At 43.6% G+C, this 14,983-nt stretch overlaps 1 protein-coding gene across 1 annotated transcript in view; it reads right to left on the reverse strand.

Moving 5' to 3' along the window:
- The window catches only part of sec63 (SEC63 homolog, protein translocation regulator), a 108,132-nt gene that overhangs the window by 74,005 nt on the left and 19,144 nt on the right, over positions 1-14,983 (reverse strand). The window contains exon 2 of the mRNA XM_033021961.1: positions 4,545-4,644. Within this exon, the coding sequence (XP_032877852.1) occupies positions 4,545-4,644 (100 nt within the window). The remainder of the gene's footprint in view (positions 1-4,544; positions 4,645-14,983) is intronic.

A 14,983-nucleotide genomic window follows, 5' to 3' on the forward strand; every position in this document is an offset into this window, starting at 1 on the left:
GAAATGCTCGGAGAAGGAGAAAGAGGTGCAGTGCACAGGCCTTGATCCTGGTGAGACGCAGGAGGAACCCGGCCAGGACTCACCCCACAGAGCCCAGTCCCTCCACGCACTAGAGTCTCCCAACCCCTGCAGAGTAGTTATTCAAATGGTTGATCCGTGGGCGGTTGCTGCTGGGACCCAGGTCGGGGCCTGATCAACCCCGGCTGGGTCGCCTGGGCGAGGGCGTCTGATGTTGTGAGACCCGAAACACCCGATGACTCCAGGTCACATCGCTGAGAATGCGTCCCAGCGCATCTAGAAGTATATTTTAACACATTTTTCACAGTAAAGTAGGTTTGTAGAGAATGTATTGGGAATAGTCTTGCATTAAAGAGTGGAATGGTTACAGTTACTTTGCTGGACTAGTAACCCAGTTAAAATTTTAAAATCACACCGAGTGAATTTAAATTCAGAAATATTCTTGTCAGAGTCATACAGCGTGGAAACAGACTCTTCGGCTCAACTTGCCAACATGTCTCAGCTACACTAGTCCCACCCGCCCATGTTTGGCCCATATCCCTCCAAACATGTTCTAGCTATGCATCTTTCTGTTTCTTAAATGTTGGGATAGTCTTAGTTTAGTTTATTGTCACATGCATCGAGACACCGTCAATGCAAACTGAGATATGTGTACCACTTCCCTTCCTGAAGTCGATCACTATCTCCTTTGTCTTGTTGACATTGAGAGAGAGGTTGTTGTCTCGACACCAGGACACGGGGTTCTCAATCTCCTTCCTGTACTCCGTCTCATCATTATTTTGATATCCGGCCCACAATGGTGGTGTCGTCTGCGAATTTGTAGATTGAATTAGACGTGTACACGGCTGCATAGCCGTGTGTGTACAAGGAGTAAAGAAGGGGGCTGAGAACACATCCTTGTGGAGCACCAGTGTTGAGGATTATCGTAGAGGATGATTTGTACCCTATCCTCACTGACTGGAGTCTGTTGGTCAGGAAGTCGAGGATCCAGTTACAGAGATGAATGCTGACACCAAGTCCTGCAAGTTTGGTAATAAGCTTGGATGGTATAATGGTATTAAAGGCAGATCTGTAGTCTATGAATAGGAGTCTGACGTAGGTGTCTCTCTTATCCAGGTGATCCAGGGATGAGTGTATGGCCAGGGTGAGAGCGTGGACCTGTTGTGGCGGTAGGTGAACTGCAGTGGGTCAAGGCCACTGGGTAGACTGGATTTAATGCGTTCCATAACTAGCCCCTCAAAACATTTCACGATGGTGGATGTCAAGGCCACTTCCTCTGGCAGCTCAGCTCGTTCCACACACCCACTATCCTTTGAGTGAAAAGTTACCCCTCAGATTTCTCCTTCACCGTAAACCTATGTCCTCTAGTCCTCAATTCACCTACTCTGGTGCATCTACCTGATCTATTCCTCTCATGATTTTATACACCTCTATAAGATCACCCTTCATCGATCCTCCTCAAATTCCTGAAGGTAATGGTGAATTTTAGCATCCATATCTACATTTGCTGAGAGGTGGGCCTCCTGATAAGGAGAAAGGTCCATGATTTTTAGAGAATTGCCATATATCTTTAGTGTCAGAGGTGTTATATGACAGAGTCTGATTAGTAAATAGTTTGCAGGTGTTGAGTGCAGAGTGGAAGTTTTTAAGTTTTGTTTCATTTTTTGTTTAGAGTTACAGGGTGTCAGAGATGCAGCAATGGACACAGGCCCTCTGGCCCACCGAGTCCACACTGACCAATGACCAGTTTACATTAGTTCTATGTTATCCCACTTTCTCATCCACTGCCCACACACGAGGGCCAATTTTACAGAGGGTCAACTTTACTTGCAAACCTGCACGTCTTTGGGATGTGGGGGGAAACCAGAGCATCCGGAGGAAACCCACATGGTCACAGTGAGAATGTGCAAACTCCACACAGACAGCACCCAAGGTCACGATCGAACCCAGGTCTCTGACACTGTGAGGCAGCAGCACTACCAGCTGCGCCACTGTGTCGACTTGACGACGACTTGCAGCTTAGCTTCCGATTGCTCCCGCTGTCTTTTGCATACAGAGGTCAGAGTGACCTTGGTTCTGAATGGAGGCATTATTGGTTTCACAGGTTCCAACTGGTCCAGTAGATTAGTAACACTCCATTAAACATCATTACCCACATATTAAGAGAAGAATCTTCCCAGAGGTCACAGCTGCCTTAATCATCTCCAATAAAGGAGACAAATCTGACGAGTGATCAGTATCCTGCCCCTGTCCCACTTAGGAAACCTGAACGGAAACCTCTGGAGACTTTGCGCCCCACCCAAGGTATCCGTGCGGTTCCCGGAGGTTTTTGTCAGTCTCCCTACCTGCTTCCACTACCTGCAACCTCCGACAACCACCAGCAACAACCGGGAACCGCACGGAAACCTTGGGTGGGGCGCAAAGTCTCCAGAGGTTTCCGTTCAGGTTTCCTAAGTGGGACAGGGGCATTATTGTCTGCCTCAAGGTAAGTCATAACCAGGGTTCTCCTCAACCAATGGTAATGAGCGGATCTACAAGTCAGTGTAGATTCATTCCACCTTACATTGCATCTGTATTCACCAAGAGAGAAGATGGTGAGATGAAGTTGGGCTATCCTAATACTTTAGGCAGTTAGAGATCAACAACGTGGTGGTATTGGGTTTCGTGAAAAGCATTAAGGTGCTTAAATCTGTAGGCCATGAATAATATATCCCAGGTTATTGAGAGAAGCAAAAGAAAAGATTGTAGGAATCTTGACAAAGATCCTTGTATTTTCTCTCCCTACAGTTGTGTTCCGCAGGGATCTGTGCTGGGACCTCTACTGCTTATGGTTTGTATAAATGACTTGCTTGTAAATGTAAGGTAGACAAAAATGCTGGAGAAACTCAGCAGGTGAGGCAGCATCTATGGAGAGAAGGAATGGGCGACGTTTCGGGTCACGACCCTTCTTCAGACCTTTACCGGGTCTGGGTTAGGATGTGGTCGTAGAGTTGGAGGGAAGGAGGAATCGCGGGGGGGGGGGGGGGGGGGGGGGGGGGGGGGGGGGGGCAGTGAGAGAGGAGGTTGCTAAACTGTCTTCGGAAAGAGGAGAACTTCTTCAAAGTAGACGTACCTTGAGGAGATTTTGCAGTGGAGTAGACAAAATGTTAAAGAAAGAACTACAGATGCTGTCAAGAGAGATAGGGCTCTTAATGATAGCGGAGTCAGGGGATATGGGGAGAAGGCAGGAACAGGGTACTGATTGGGGATGATCAGCCATGATCACATTGAATGGCGGTGCTGGCTCGAAGGGCCGAATGGCCTACTCCTGCACCTATTGTCTATTCTCACAGTCGATTACACTTGTTGCCCTCCCCCAGCGAATCCACCCGCTGCTATTAGTATGTTGCGCTGTTCACAAGTCAGATATTTGTAAGCTGGAGAGGCCCTGGACTGAATCATGATCTAAAAAGACTAGCATATGTTCTCTGTTATGTGAATGTGAGAATATCAAATGACATATGGCTCGAGGGACATAATAAAATTACAATATTAATCTCAAGTCTGAGAGGTTTTCATCATTGGCTTGCAAATGCTGCTTCCTTGAACATTTACCTTCACCACTTCCCACACCTTTCTCCTTTTCCCTTTCTTCTTTCAGACATCTATACATTTATTAAATTTCATTTAATAAAGAAATAATTTTGCTTTGACAGTCTTGCATTGTAACTGTATTGCTGTAATTGGGATATAACACCAGTTATTCCAATTATATACTTTACAAGTTTTAATGCATGGCATTGTTTCAATTAGTAGCAGCAGAATGTAATATAATAGGCAATAGACAATAGGTGCAGGAGTAGGCCATTCAGCCCTTCGAGCCAGCACTGCCATTCAATGTGATCATGGCTGATCATCCCAAATCAGTACCCCGTTCCTGCCTTCTCCCCATATCCCCCGACTCCGCTATCTTTAAGAGCCCTATCTAGCTCTCTCTTGAAAGTATCCAGAGAACCGGCAGAGAATTCCACAGACCGACAACACTCTGTGAGAAAAGTGTTTCCTCATCTCCATTCTAAATGGCTTACCCCTTATTCTTAAACTGTGGCCCCTGGTTCAGGACACCCCCAACATCGGGAACATAAGTTGGTTCACTGTGCTTATCAAATGCTCGCAATTTAAATTTTATCTTTTAGCTGTATGTAGTGACAGCACTCATACTAGTCAGAGTAGGAGTGATTAGTATTACTTATATTATTAGGTGATTCGCCTGTCAAACAAGGTAACCTCATTGCTATAACGTGGCTCAAATTGATTTGACCATACAATGGTTTGTAGGCAATTTTACGGTGATCTTTTTCTGCAGGTTGAGGATTCAATTTTGTAAATTGATCGCTGCTGAGAAAAGCAACTTTGCTTGCTGCACAATGAACCTTGGGTCAATAGACACAATTTCAAGAGTTCAAGTTTGAATAATTCATAGAGAAGATTGCTACATTTCCCCCCCCCCCCTCCAACCCCATTAAGAATTGAAAATAAATACTCACTTTAATGTGGAAATCGAATTGTGACTTGATTTTCCTGAACGTAACTGGTACCATAAGCATCTTCTATGTACTTTTCCTAACGTTTTTATCCTGCGTTCCTCTGTTTAAAAGCAAGTTGAAAGATTCAATTAACCATACACATAAGAAACAATTGTTCTCTCATCAGTTCCCAATTATTCAAATAGTATTGTCAATAGACAAATACTCTCAAACTATTTAGCTTGTCATTAAGCTTGAAATCTGCAGCATTTTTCTTGTATATTATTTAGTATGGAAGAGATATCTATTTTACTCAAAAGCTGGAGAAACTCAGCGGGTGCAGCAGCATCTATGGAGCGAAGGAAATAGGCAACGTTTCGGGCCGAAACCCTTCTTCAGACCTTCCTTCGCTCCATAGATGCTGCTGCACCCGCTGAATTTCTCCAGCTTTTTTGTGTACCTTCGATTTTCCAGCATCTGCAGTTCCTTCTTAAACACTATCTATTTTACTCAGTACCTTGACCAGATTTTCAGTGAAAGTTATAGGGTCCATCTACATTGTTCACTATTTTCTCATCTTGGACTGGAGGTTTCTACATCTTTCACACACAAAAACATGGGCAGCGGTGGAGTTACTGCCGTATAGCGCTTACAGTGCCAAGGACGAGGGTTCAATCCTGGCTACAGGTGCTTGTCAGTATGGAGTTTGTATGTTCTCCCTTGACCTGTGTGGGTCAGGCAGCATCTCTGGAAAGGTACACAAAATTGCTGGGGAAACTCAGCGGGTGCAGCAGCATCTATGGAGCGAAGGAAATAGGCGACGTTGGGCCGAAACCCTTCTTCAGACTCTCTGGAAACATGGATAGGTGATGTGACGGGTCAGGAAGCTCCTTGAAACCTGGGTATTAATACTCTAAAGTTAATTTTCACTCCGTTAATTCTTGTGTATCAGGACCTTGTTCCTGCTTTTTCCCCATATCCCTTGATTCCCAGAGGCCTAAGAGCTAAATCTAACTCTCTCTTGAAAACATCCAGTGAATTGGCCTCCACTGTGGTAGAGAATTACACAGATTCACAACTCTCTGGGTGAAAAAGTTTTTCCTCATCTCAGTCCTAAATGACCTACCCCTTATTCTTGAACTGTGACCCATGGTCTGGACTTCCCCCAACATCGGAAACATTTTTCCTGCATCTATCCTGTCCAAACTAAGAATTTTATATGTTTCTATAAGATCCCTTCTTATCCTAAATTCCAGTGAATACAAGCCCAGTCGACCCATTCTTTCATCATACGTCAGTCCCGCCATCCCGGAAATTAACCTGGTGAACCTACGCTGCAGTCCCTCAATAGCTCCCTCAATAGCAAAAATGTCCTTCCTCAATTTAGTAGACCAAAATTGCACACAATACTCCAGGTGCGGTCTCACCAGGTACATGTCTGAAGAAGGGTTTTGGCCCGAAACGTTGCCTATTTCCTTCCCTCCATAGATGCTGCTGTACCCGCTGAGTTTCTCCAGCATTTTTGTCTATCCTGTACATGTCCCCAAGTACCCAAGAAAAGCTTTTGTTGTGTGCTAATCAATCAGCAGAAATACTATACATGATTACAATCAAGCCATTCACAGTGTATAATAAAGAGAATGACTTTATTTTTCATAGCCTCAGGTTATGCAAATCCTTACAACATTGACAATTGTTCAAAAGTATATAAATGACTGTGAATGGTTTTTGAATAGCAATGATTTCAATGGTTCTTTGTCACATGAGTAGACGTACAACTAAATTATTTTTTGCATACAGTAGTAAAGTATTGCCATACGCAAGCACAATCTCGGATTAGGACAAAGAGCATTGAAATAGTCCATTCAGACTTTCAAAGTTCAGTCTGGTCCACGTACTCGGTCTTCTGGAATGAGCAATGAGATGAGGCACAGTTTTTTTCCCAAAGACAATTCTTTGTCTTTCCTATGGATGGTGGAAGTTTTTTTTTTTAAATGTACACCTGAGTGTGCAGATGAGATGTGTAGCATCAGGGGGGAGAGAGCACCCTTGCTGTTCCCGGTGTCTCTATATTGCTCAACCAGGGACTAACTCTACTGAACGTTTTTCCTTCCAATATTTATTATGTAAAGGTATATGTGTGTTATGATTGTGTTTATAGTTTTTTTAATTTTTTTTTTTTTTTTTTAATTTTATTAGAAGTACAATCATATGGCACCAAAGTGCCTAATATATATTTTCATAATACATTTTATGTACAACTTCTTTTTTTTTGTTACATTTTTTGTTTGTCTTTTTGCACAAAAGTCTGCGAGCATTGCCACTTTCATTTCACTGCACATCTCGTATGTGTATGTGACAAATAAACTTGACTTGACTTGACTTGAACTGCAGTCTCATCAAATATGCCTACTTTGAAGTTCACCGAGAAATATTTCCTCACAAAACATTGTGTATCCATTCACTCCCTAGATGCTGTCTGACCCACTGAGTACTCCAGCACTTTGTATTCTACATAAGGTTTCAGAATCCGCAGTTCCTTGTGAAACTAGCAGTTTGAAATATCATGAAATTCTGAAGCAAACTCCCATAGCATAACCTATATAGTTGAAAGTTGGAATGGTAATGGTTTATCTCCCAAAGAAAAAGCAAGTACTTAAAGTTTTCTAGGTGAATTAATTTTGGCTGTTTTTCCTTTAGTGTTATAAACAGGTAAAAATAAAAGGTGTTATGGACAATTTGGAAAACAGTATATCCATTCAACTTTGCACCTTTTCTGATAAAATATCTATAAAGACTTGAGGAAAATTAATCTACCATTTCCGCATACCATCAGGTGATTAATTCTCTTTGTCAATAGTTTTATCTCAAATCAGGAATTTGTACCTACCTAATTTGTATTCAACTCGAAGACTGATCAGCATGCAAGATGTCTGTAGGTCAGCCATTTCAAACCACCAATAAACCTTCGCTAATAATTGTCCCTGTTAGAACTCAGTTTTCTTCAGTTATTTAATTTTTAAAAATTGGTGTGGCATGCAACTGGAAATTAATCCAACACAACTTAATCAGGGGCAGCACTGTGGCGCAATTGGTAGATCTGCTGTCTCACAGAGCCATAGAAACATAGAAAATAGGTGCAGGAGGAGGCCATTCGGCCCTTCGAGCCAGCACTGCCATTCATTGGGATCATGGCTGATCATCCCCTATCAATAACCAGTCTGCCTTCTCCCCATATCCCTTGACACCACTAGCCCCTAGAATTAGATAAACTCTCTCTTAAATCCATCCAGTGACTTGGCCTCCACTGGCCTCTGTGGCAGGGAATTCCATAAATTCACAACTCTCTAGGTGAAGAAGTTTTTTCTCACCTCAGTCTTAAATGACCACCCCTTTATTCTAAGACTGTGGCTCCTGGTTCTGGACTCGCCCAACATTGGGAACATTTTTCCTGCATCTAGCCTGTCCAGTCCTTTTATAATTTTATATGTTTCTATAAGATTCCACCTCATCCTTAGACCCGGGTTCGATCCTGACCTTGGGTACTGTCTGTGTGGAGTTTGCACGTTCTACCTGTGACCACATGGGTCTCCTCCTGTTGCTCCATTTTCTTCCCACATCCCAATGATGTGTGGGTTTGTAGGCTGATTGGCTTCTGCAAAATTGCCCCTCGTGTGCAGGGAGTGGTTGCAAAAGTGAGATAACATAGAACATATGAATGGGTGATCGATTATCAGTGTGGACGTGATGGGCTGAAGGGTCTGTTTCCATGCTGGATCTCTAAATTAAACACTCAAAATAAACTTTTGCCATTTATGACCAATCACTACATCACTATTGCAATTCTTTCTGATTCCAGACTGAAATACAAATGGTTTCATGGTATAACTTTCCTAAAACTGTATAACTTGGACTGTAGCTGTTCCACAAGATGACATCAAATCATCTTGTCAATGGGAACCAAGGATAAATAGGACTACACAAAGTGCTGGAGCAACACACTGGGTGAGACAGCATCGCTGGTGAACACAGATAGTTCATGTTTCGGGTTGGGACTAGCATCTACAGTTTCTTGGTTCTAAGGATAAACTTTCTAGACTTTCTAGTAACCGTTATATCCAAAGAATGAATGATTTCCCAAAGAAAGAATGAAAGACTGAAGCCTTTGCGCAAACATTATGATACATCTCTAAAATGCTCTATAGGTGGCATCGCTCACTGAAAACTAATCTTCAAAGTCAATTGTCTATTAGCATTGTACAACAAATAACCTAGATTGTATAACTAAGAACACTAAATTTTGTTATGCTTTAAAAGGATTCGCATATCCTGGAGAAATTCACAAAAATGACTACATTTAATTATGAAGCCTATCTGCAAACGGACTCCTAAATAGTAACTGGAAAGCTAATCTGGTATCTCTGCACTCTGGGTTTTCCATCAGTGCTTATTGTATTCCTCCCCGTTGGATTGCGACCTTGTCGTGGTCTTGGGAAGCGCAGAGACCCAGTTCTGCGAGTTTGGTAACCAGTTTGGAGGGGATGATTGTGTTAAATGCCGAGCTGTAATCGATGAATAACAGCCTGACATATGAGTTTTTGCTGTCCAAGTGGTCCAGTGCGGAGTGGAGGGCCAGCGAGATCGCATCCACCGTTGATCTGTTGTGGCGGTAAGCGAACTGCAGTGGGTCCAGGTTTTTGTCGAGGTAGGAGTTGATTTGCTCCATGATCAACCTCTCAAAGCACTTCATCACCACCGGCGTTAGTGCCACTGGTCGATAGTCATTGAGGCACGTCACCTTACTCTTCTTGGGCACTGGTATAATTGATGTCCTTTTAAAGCAGGTGGGGACCTCAGAAGTGAGAGGTTGAAAATGTCTGTAAAAACTCCAGCCAGTTGGTCCGCACAGGTTTTTAGAACACGACCGGGTATACCATCAGGTCCAGGTGCTTTTCGGGGGTTCACCCCTCTGAAGGATTTCCTGACGTCAGCCTCTGTGACTGAGACTGAAATGCCATCACAGCGAATGGGGGATCGGGAAGGCACATCGGTATTCTCCCTATCAAAGCGTGCTTAAAACGCATTGAGCTCGTCAGGGAGTGATGTTTCGCCGACATTCGAGCTGCCTCGTGGTTTCGCCTTGTAGGAGGTGATTGCATTCAGGCCCCGCCACAGCTGCCGAACATCTGTTTCATCCTCCAGTTTGGAGCAGAAGTCCCTTTTGGCCTTTTTGATGGCCTTACCAAGGTCGTATCTGGACTTCATGTAGGCCACTGTATCATTGGAAGTGAATGCCCTGTGTCTGGACTTCAGAAGAGTGCGGATCTCAAAGTTCATCCAAGGTTTCTGATTGGGAAACACTCAGAAGGTTTTTGTAGTGATGTAGTCCTCCACACATTGCCCAGTCTACAGACTCCAAACAGTCCTGGAGTTGTTCGAGCGAAGGAAATAGGCAACGTTTCGGGCCAAACCCCTTCTTATGGGCTATTGGGGAACGAGTCTCTCAAATCATTACATTACAGCCTTCAACTGAAATCTGGTAACAAAGTGCACACAATTAGTTTAGTTAACTAAACTAACTGAGCAAAATAATGTTAAAGGAAAATTAAGTGCCCAAAGTTCAAACACTGAACATATCTGCACAAAAATAGTTTACTTTCCAAACTACAAAACATAGTGCATTTATCCACACAGATAGCGTGATTCCATCTCCAAACATATGGTGCTTGCAGATTTTCAACAGAACAGCAAAAAAGGGTGCAGTCAGATTTCACATTTTCTTCGATCACTTTGCCATGCTTTGTATGAACAACAGGTCAGGTTATAAATGTCAATAAGGAAAACTGTTTGCTGATCAAGCACGTGAAGAATAGAAAATATTGTTAATAATTGACAAAGTTGCTCACTCTTCTGCATTGAATCCTGGATAATTTTAAAAGACGATATGTGAAGAGAGACGAGCTCAGAGACACAAGGGTTTCACCAGAGAACAAACCACACTTAAGTTTTGTTTAATATTGTCACATGTACCAAGATTTGTTACGTGTATCAAGATACAGTGAAAAGCTTTTGTTTGCATGATATCCAAAGGAAAGACGATATATGAATACAATCAAACCATCCACAGTTGAAGCTAAATGATAAAGGGTACAACATTTAGTACGAAGGTATAACATTGACTTTCGATAAAGTCTCATTAAAGAGAGACCAAAGGTTTCCAAAGAGGTAGATGGAAGGTCACAACCGCACTCTAACTGATGAGAGGACCATTCAATTGCCTGATAACAGCTGGGAAACCACTGACCCTGAATCTGGAGAACTCAGGGGGTTACCTGCCACTGGCCACATTTTCCCATCTACACCCCTTTCTGCTTTCCGCAGAGACCGTTCCCTCCATAACTCCCTGGTCAATTTGTCCCTTCTCACCGCCCCCCCCCCCCCCCCCCCCCCCGGGTACTTTCCCTTGCAATCACAGGAAATGCCACACTTGTCACTAACTCCCCCCTCGACTCCATCCAAGGACCCAATCAGTCTTTCCAGGCGAGGCAGAGGTTTACCTGCACATCCTCCAACCTCATCTACTGCATCGGCTGTTGCAGGTGTCAACTTCTCTACATCGGCGAGACCAAGCGCAGGCTCGGCGCTTGACCCAACACATCCTCTCAGTTCGTACTAACCAAGCTGATCTCCCGGTTGCTCAACACTTCAATTCCCCCTCCCATTCTCATTCTGACATTTCTGTCCTGGGCCTCCTCCATTGTCAGAGTGAGGCCCAGCACAAATTGGAGGAAAACCACCTCATATTTTGTTTACTGAAGAAGGGTCTCGACCCGAAACATCACCTGTTTCCTTCGCTCCATAGATGCTGCCTCACCCGCTGAGTTTCTCCAGCATTTTTGTCTACCTTCATATTTCGCTTAGGTAGTTTACATCCCAGTGGTATGAACATTGACTTCACTAATTTTAGATAGCCCTTACTTTTTCCCTCCTTCCCAGCTCTCCCACAAAGCCTACTGTCTCCGCCTCTTCCTTTCTTTTTCCCAACCACACCCCCCCCCCCACCCAGCGTCATCAGTCTGAAGAAGGGTCTCGGCCCGAAACGTCACCTATTCCTTCTCTCCATAGATGCTGCCTCATCCCCTGAGTTTCTCCAGCATTTCTTGTCTACCCTGAAAGTGGAGGTGTGTTTTTTCAAACTTCTCTATCTCCTGCCTCATGGGAGAGGGGAGAATAGGGAATGACCGGGGCGGGACTGGTCCTTGATTATGCTGGCAGCCTGCCGAGGCATTGCGATGTGTAAAAGGAGTCAATGACAAGCAAGCTTACCATTATTACATGATAACAGCCGAAGACAATATTCATATAAATGACATTAGAACCACGTGAAGGAAATGGATTACAATGTCATACTCTCATCTATAAGACACAGCTTGAAATACACCAGTAAACCCCCCCCCCCCTCCACCTAGAACCTATGTCCTTCAGTTCTCGATTCCCGCACTCTGGGGAAAAGACACTGTGCATTTTCCCCAATCTATTCCACTCATAATTTTATACACCTCTATAAGGTCACTCCTCATCCTCCTGCGCTCCAAGGAACAGAGTTCTAGCCTGCTCAACCTCTCCCTATAGCTCAGGCTCTCGAGTCCTGGCAACATATGCTCGTAAATCTTCTCTAGCTTGACAAAATCTTTCCTACAAGGTGCCCAGAGCTGAACACAATACTCTAAATGTAGCCTCACCAACGTCTTTAGCAACTCCAACATGACCTCCCAACTTCGATACTCAATACCATGACTGAAGGTCAATATGCAAATGCCTTTTGACCATCCTATCTACCTGTGACCCCACTTTCAGGGAATTTCATCTTTCCCCCACTCATCTTAAAGCTATGCCTTCTAAGATTAAAGAGAGCAAAACAATAAGGGGAAGGTACATGTTTAAATAGTAAATGTGAATATTTAAAAATATTTGACTGAAAGAAAACATTGCAAATGCTAGAAACATGAAATAAAGCAGAATGCTAAATCTGTTCAGCAAATTAGGTGGCATTAGTAGAGTGAAAAGAACAAATTATATGTTGGCAACAACTCACCAGAACTGGTGAATTTTATCAGGGCCCTCCCCCGCTTGCCCCCGAAGACCGGGAATCAGAGAGGAGGGTGGAGGGATTCGGCGAAGGAGCAAATATTTTACAAAAAGAATAATCCGTATCGTCCACGCCCTCGAGGTCAGCTGCGGGAGGCACCTCCAGGGCACAAAGTTTGAAGATGGCCGAGCAAAGTGAGGACTTTTACAGCCAGTTACAGCTAGGACTGTGAAAATGGTGCCAATACCTGCACCTTGGCAATTTCACTGCATCTTGGTACACGTGATAACCATGGACCCAGAGTGATAGAAATTGGAATGGCTGCTTAACTGAAATGACTACATTCTGTGCAGGTCTTGAGGGCTGTATTATGCGTAGACAAAAGATGAATGCTGTTCCATGAACTATGTAGGACTATGTTATATAGAATCTTACGGGATATAGAAACTTACAAAATTCTTAAGGACTTGGACAGGCTAGATGCAGGAAGATTGTTCCCGATGTTGGGGAAGTCCAGAACAAGGGGTCACAGTTCAAGGATAAGGGGGAAGTCTTTTAGGACCGAGATGAGAAAATCTTTTTTCACACAGAGTGGTGATTCTGTGGAATTCTCTGCCACAGAAAGTAGTTGAGCCCAGTTCATTGGCTATATTTAAGAGGGAGTTAGATGTGGCCCTTGTGGCTAAAGGGATCAGGGGGTGTGGAGAGAAGGCAGGTACAGGATACTGAGTTGGATGATCAGCCATGATCATTTGAATGGCGGTGCAGGCTCGAAGGGCCGAATGGCCTACTCCTGCACCTATTTTCTATGTTTCTATGTTGGGACAGTACACAAGGCCGCAGCCAGATAGGATCAAATCGGAAGGAGAATTAAAGTGAAAGCCAACTAGAAGCTCGAGATCATTCCTGAGATTTGTTATAAAACAGTCGCCACAAAACAGTGATTGTGGTTTCTCCATTATAAAGACCACATTGAGAAACCAAATGCAATGTTAAATGCAAGCAAATCACTGGTAGAGCTGCTCTCACAGCACTCGGGACCGAGGTTCAAAACTGACCTTGGATGTTGCTTGCGTGGAGTTTGCACATTCAAATATATCCGCGTGAGTTTTCACCGGGTGCTCTGGATTCCTGCCATATCCCAGAGATGTGCAGGTTTCTTGGTTAAATGGGCCTCTGCAAATTGCCCCTTAGTGTGTAGAGAGTGAGATAACATGGAACAAATGTGAACGGGTGATCAATGGGTAATCGCTGGACTGGAGAGGCCTGTTGCCATGCTGTATCTTTCAATCAAAAAGCTAGAAGCAATGCTTGGTTCCCTGGACAATAAGAAAGGAAATAAGGTAGGATTTGTGTAACATCTCCTGCCAACCTAATGGGAATGTGCAATAGGTGTCGTAAGCCATGGAGTTGCAGAGTAAAAAGTATTTGCAGGCCGCAAAAATGGATAGGGGAAGATGTGCCTGAACGTGGCATCTTATTAAAAAGGTTTCATGCACTGTTTTTGTGTGATAGGATGCAGGTAAGAGCAGAAGTTGGAATGAAACTGACACAGTTAATAGCCCTGTTGATGATAGAGGTCAGGGGTAAGAGATGGAAATCGCAGATAAGAAAAAATACACCTCCATAGATAGCACTGGTGTAGATGTTATCATCATCAGAACAATGATTAAAGGAGCCAGTGACAACATAATGAGTCTTTGCAGCAAGTAGCTCAGGAGCAAAAAAAATGCTGAGAGCTATATTCTGCACTTTGTATCTTTCCCTTCATTCCTGCTATTGTACTTGCGTTTGGCTTGATCGCATTTATATACAGTTTATTTGATTTGATTGGATAACATGCAAAACAAATAACAATAATAATGAAGCTAAATCTAACTTGCTGGATGATCTCAGCACAGGTCAAGAAAAAGAAAGAACAAATGGCAGTTTTAGTGACTATCGTGAGAGGACATTTAACCCATGTATTTGGCTGGCATGAATAGCCATGTCAACCTTTACCACATTAATGTGTAGGAAGGAACAGGAGATGCCGGTTTACACCAAAGATTGACACAAAATGCTGGAGTAACTCAGCAGGACAGGCAGCATCTCTGGAGAGGAATGTGTGACGTTACGGGTCCCAACCCAAAATGTCACCCATTCCTTCTCTCCAGAGAAGGTGCTGGTCCTGCTGAGTTACTCCAGCATTTTGTGTTTACCACATTCTTTATTGCCTTTGATCAACACAAAGATACTGACTTGAAGATTTACTATTCATGGCCAAGTTAGAACAATCTTTCTTGGCTAATCTGTGGCAGAATAGAGATTCTGATGATTGAAGCGTTTCAGCGGATGCATTCATTGGGGTCCCGTGTTGAACCCACATTTG

The sequence above is a fragment of the Amblyraja radiata genome, chromosome 5, assembly GCF_010909765.2.
Source record: "Amblyraja radiata isolate CabotCenter1 chromosome 5, sAmbRad1.1.pri, whole genome shotgun sequence".
Classification (NCBI taxonomy): Eukaryota; Metazoa; Chordata; class Chondrichthyes; order Rajiformes; family Rajidae; genus Amblyraja; species Amblyraja radiata.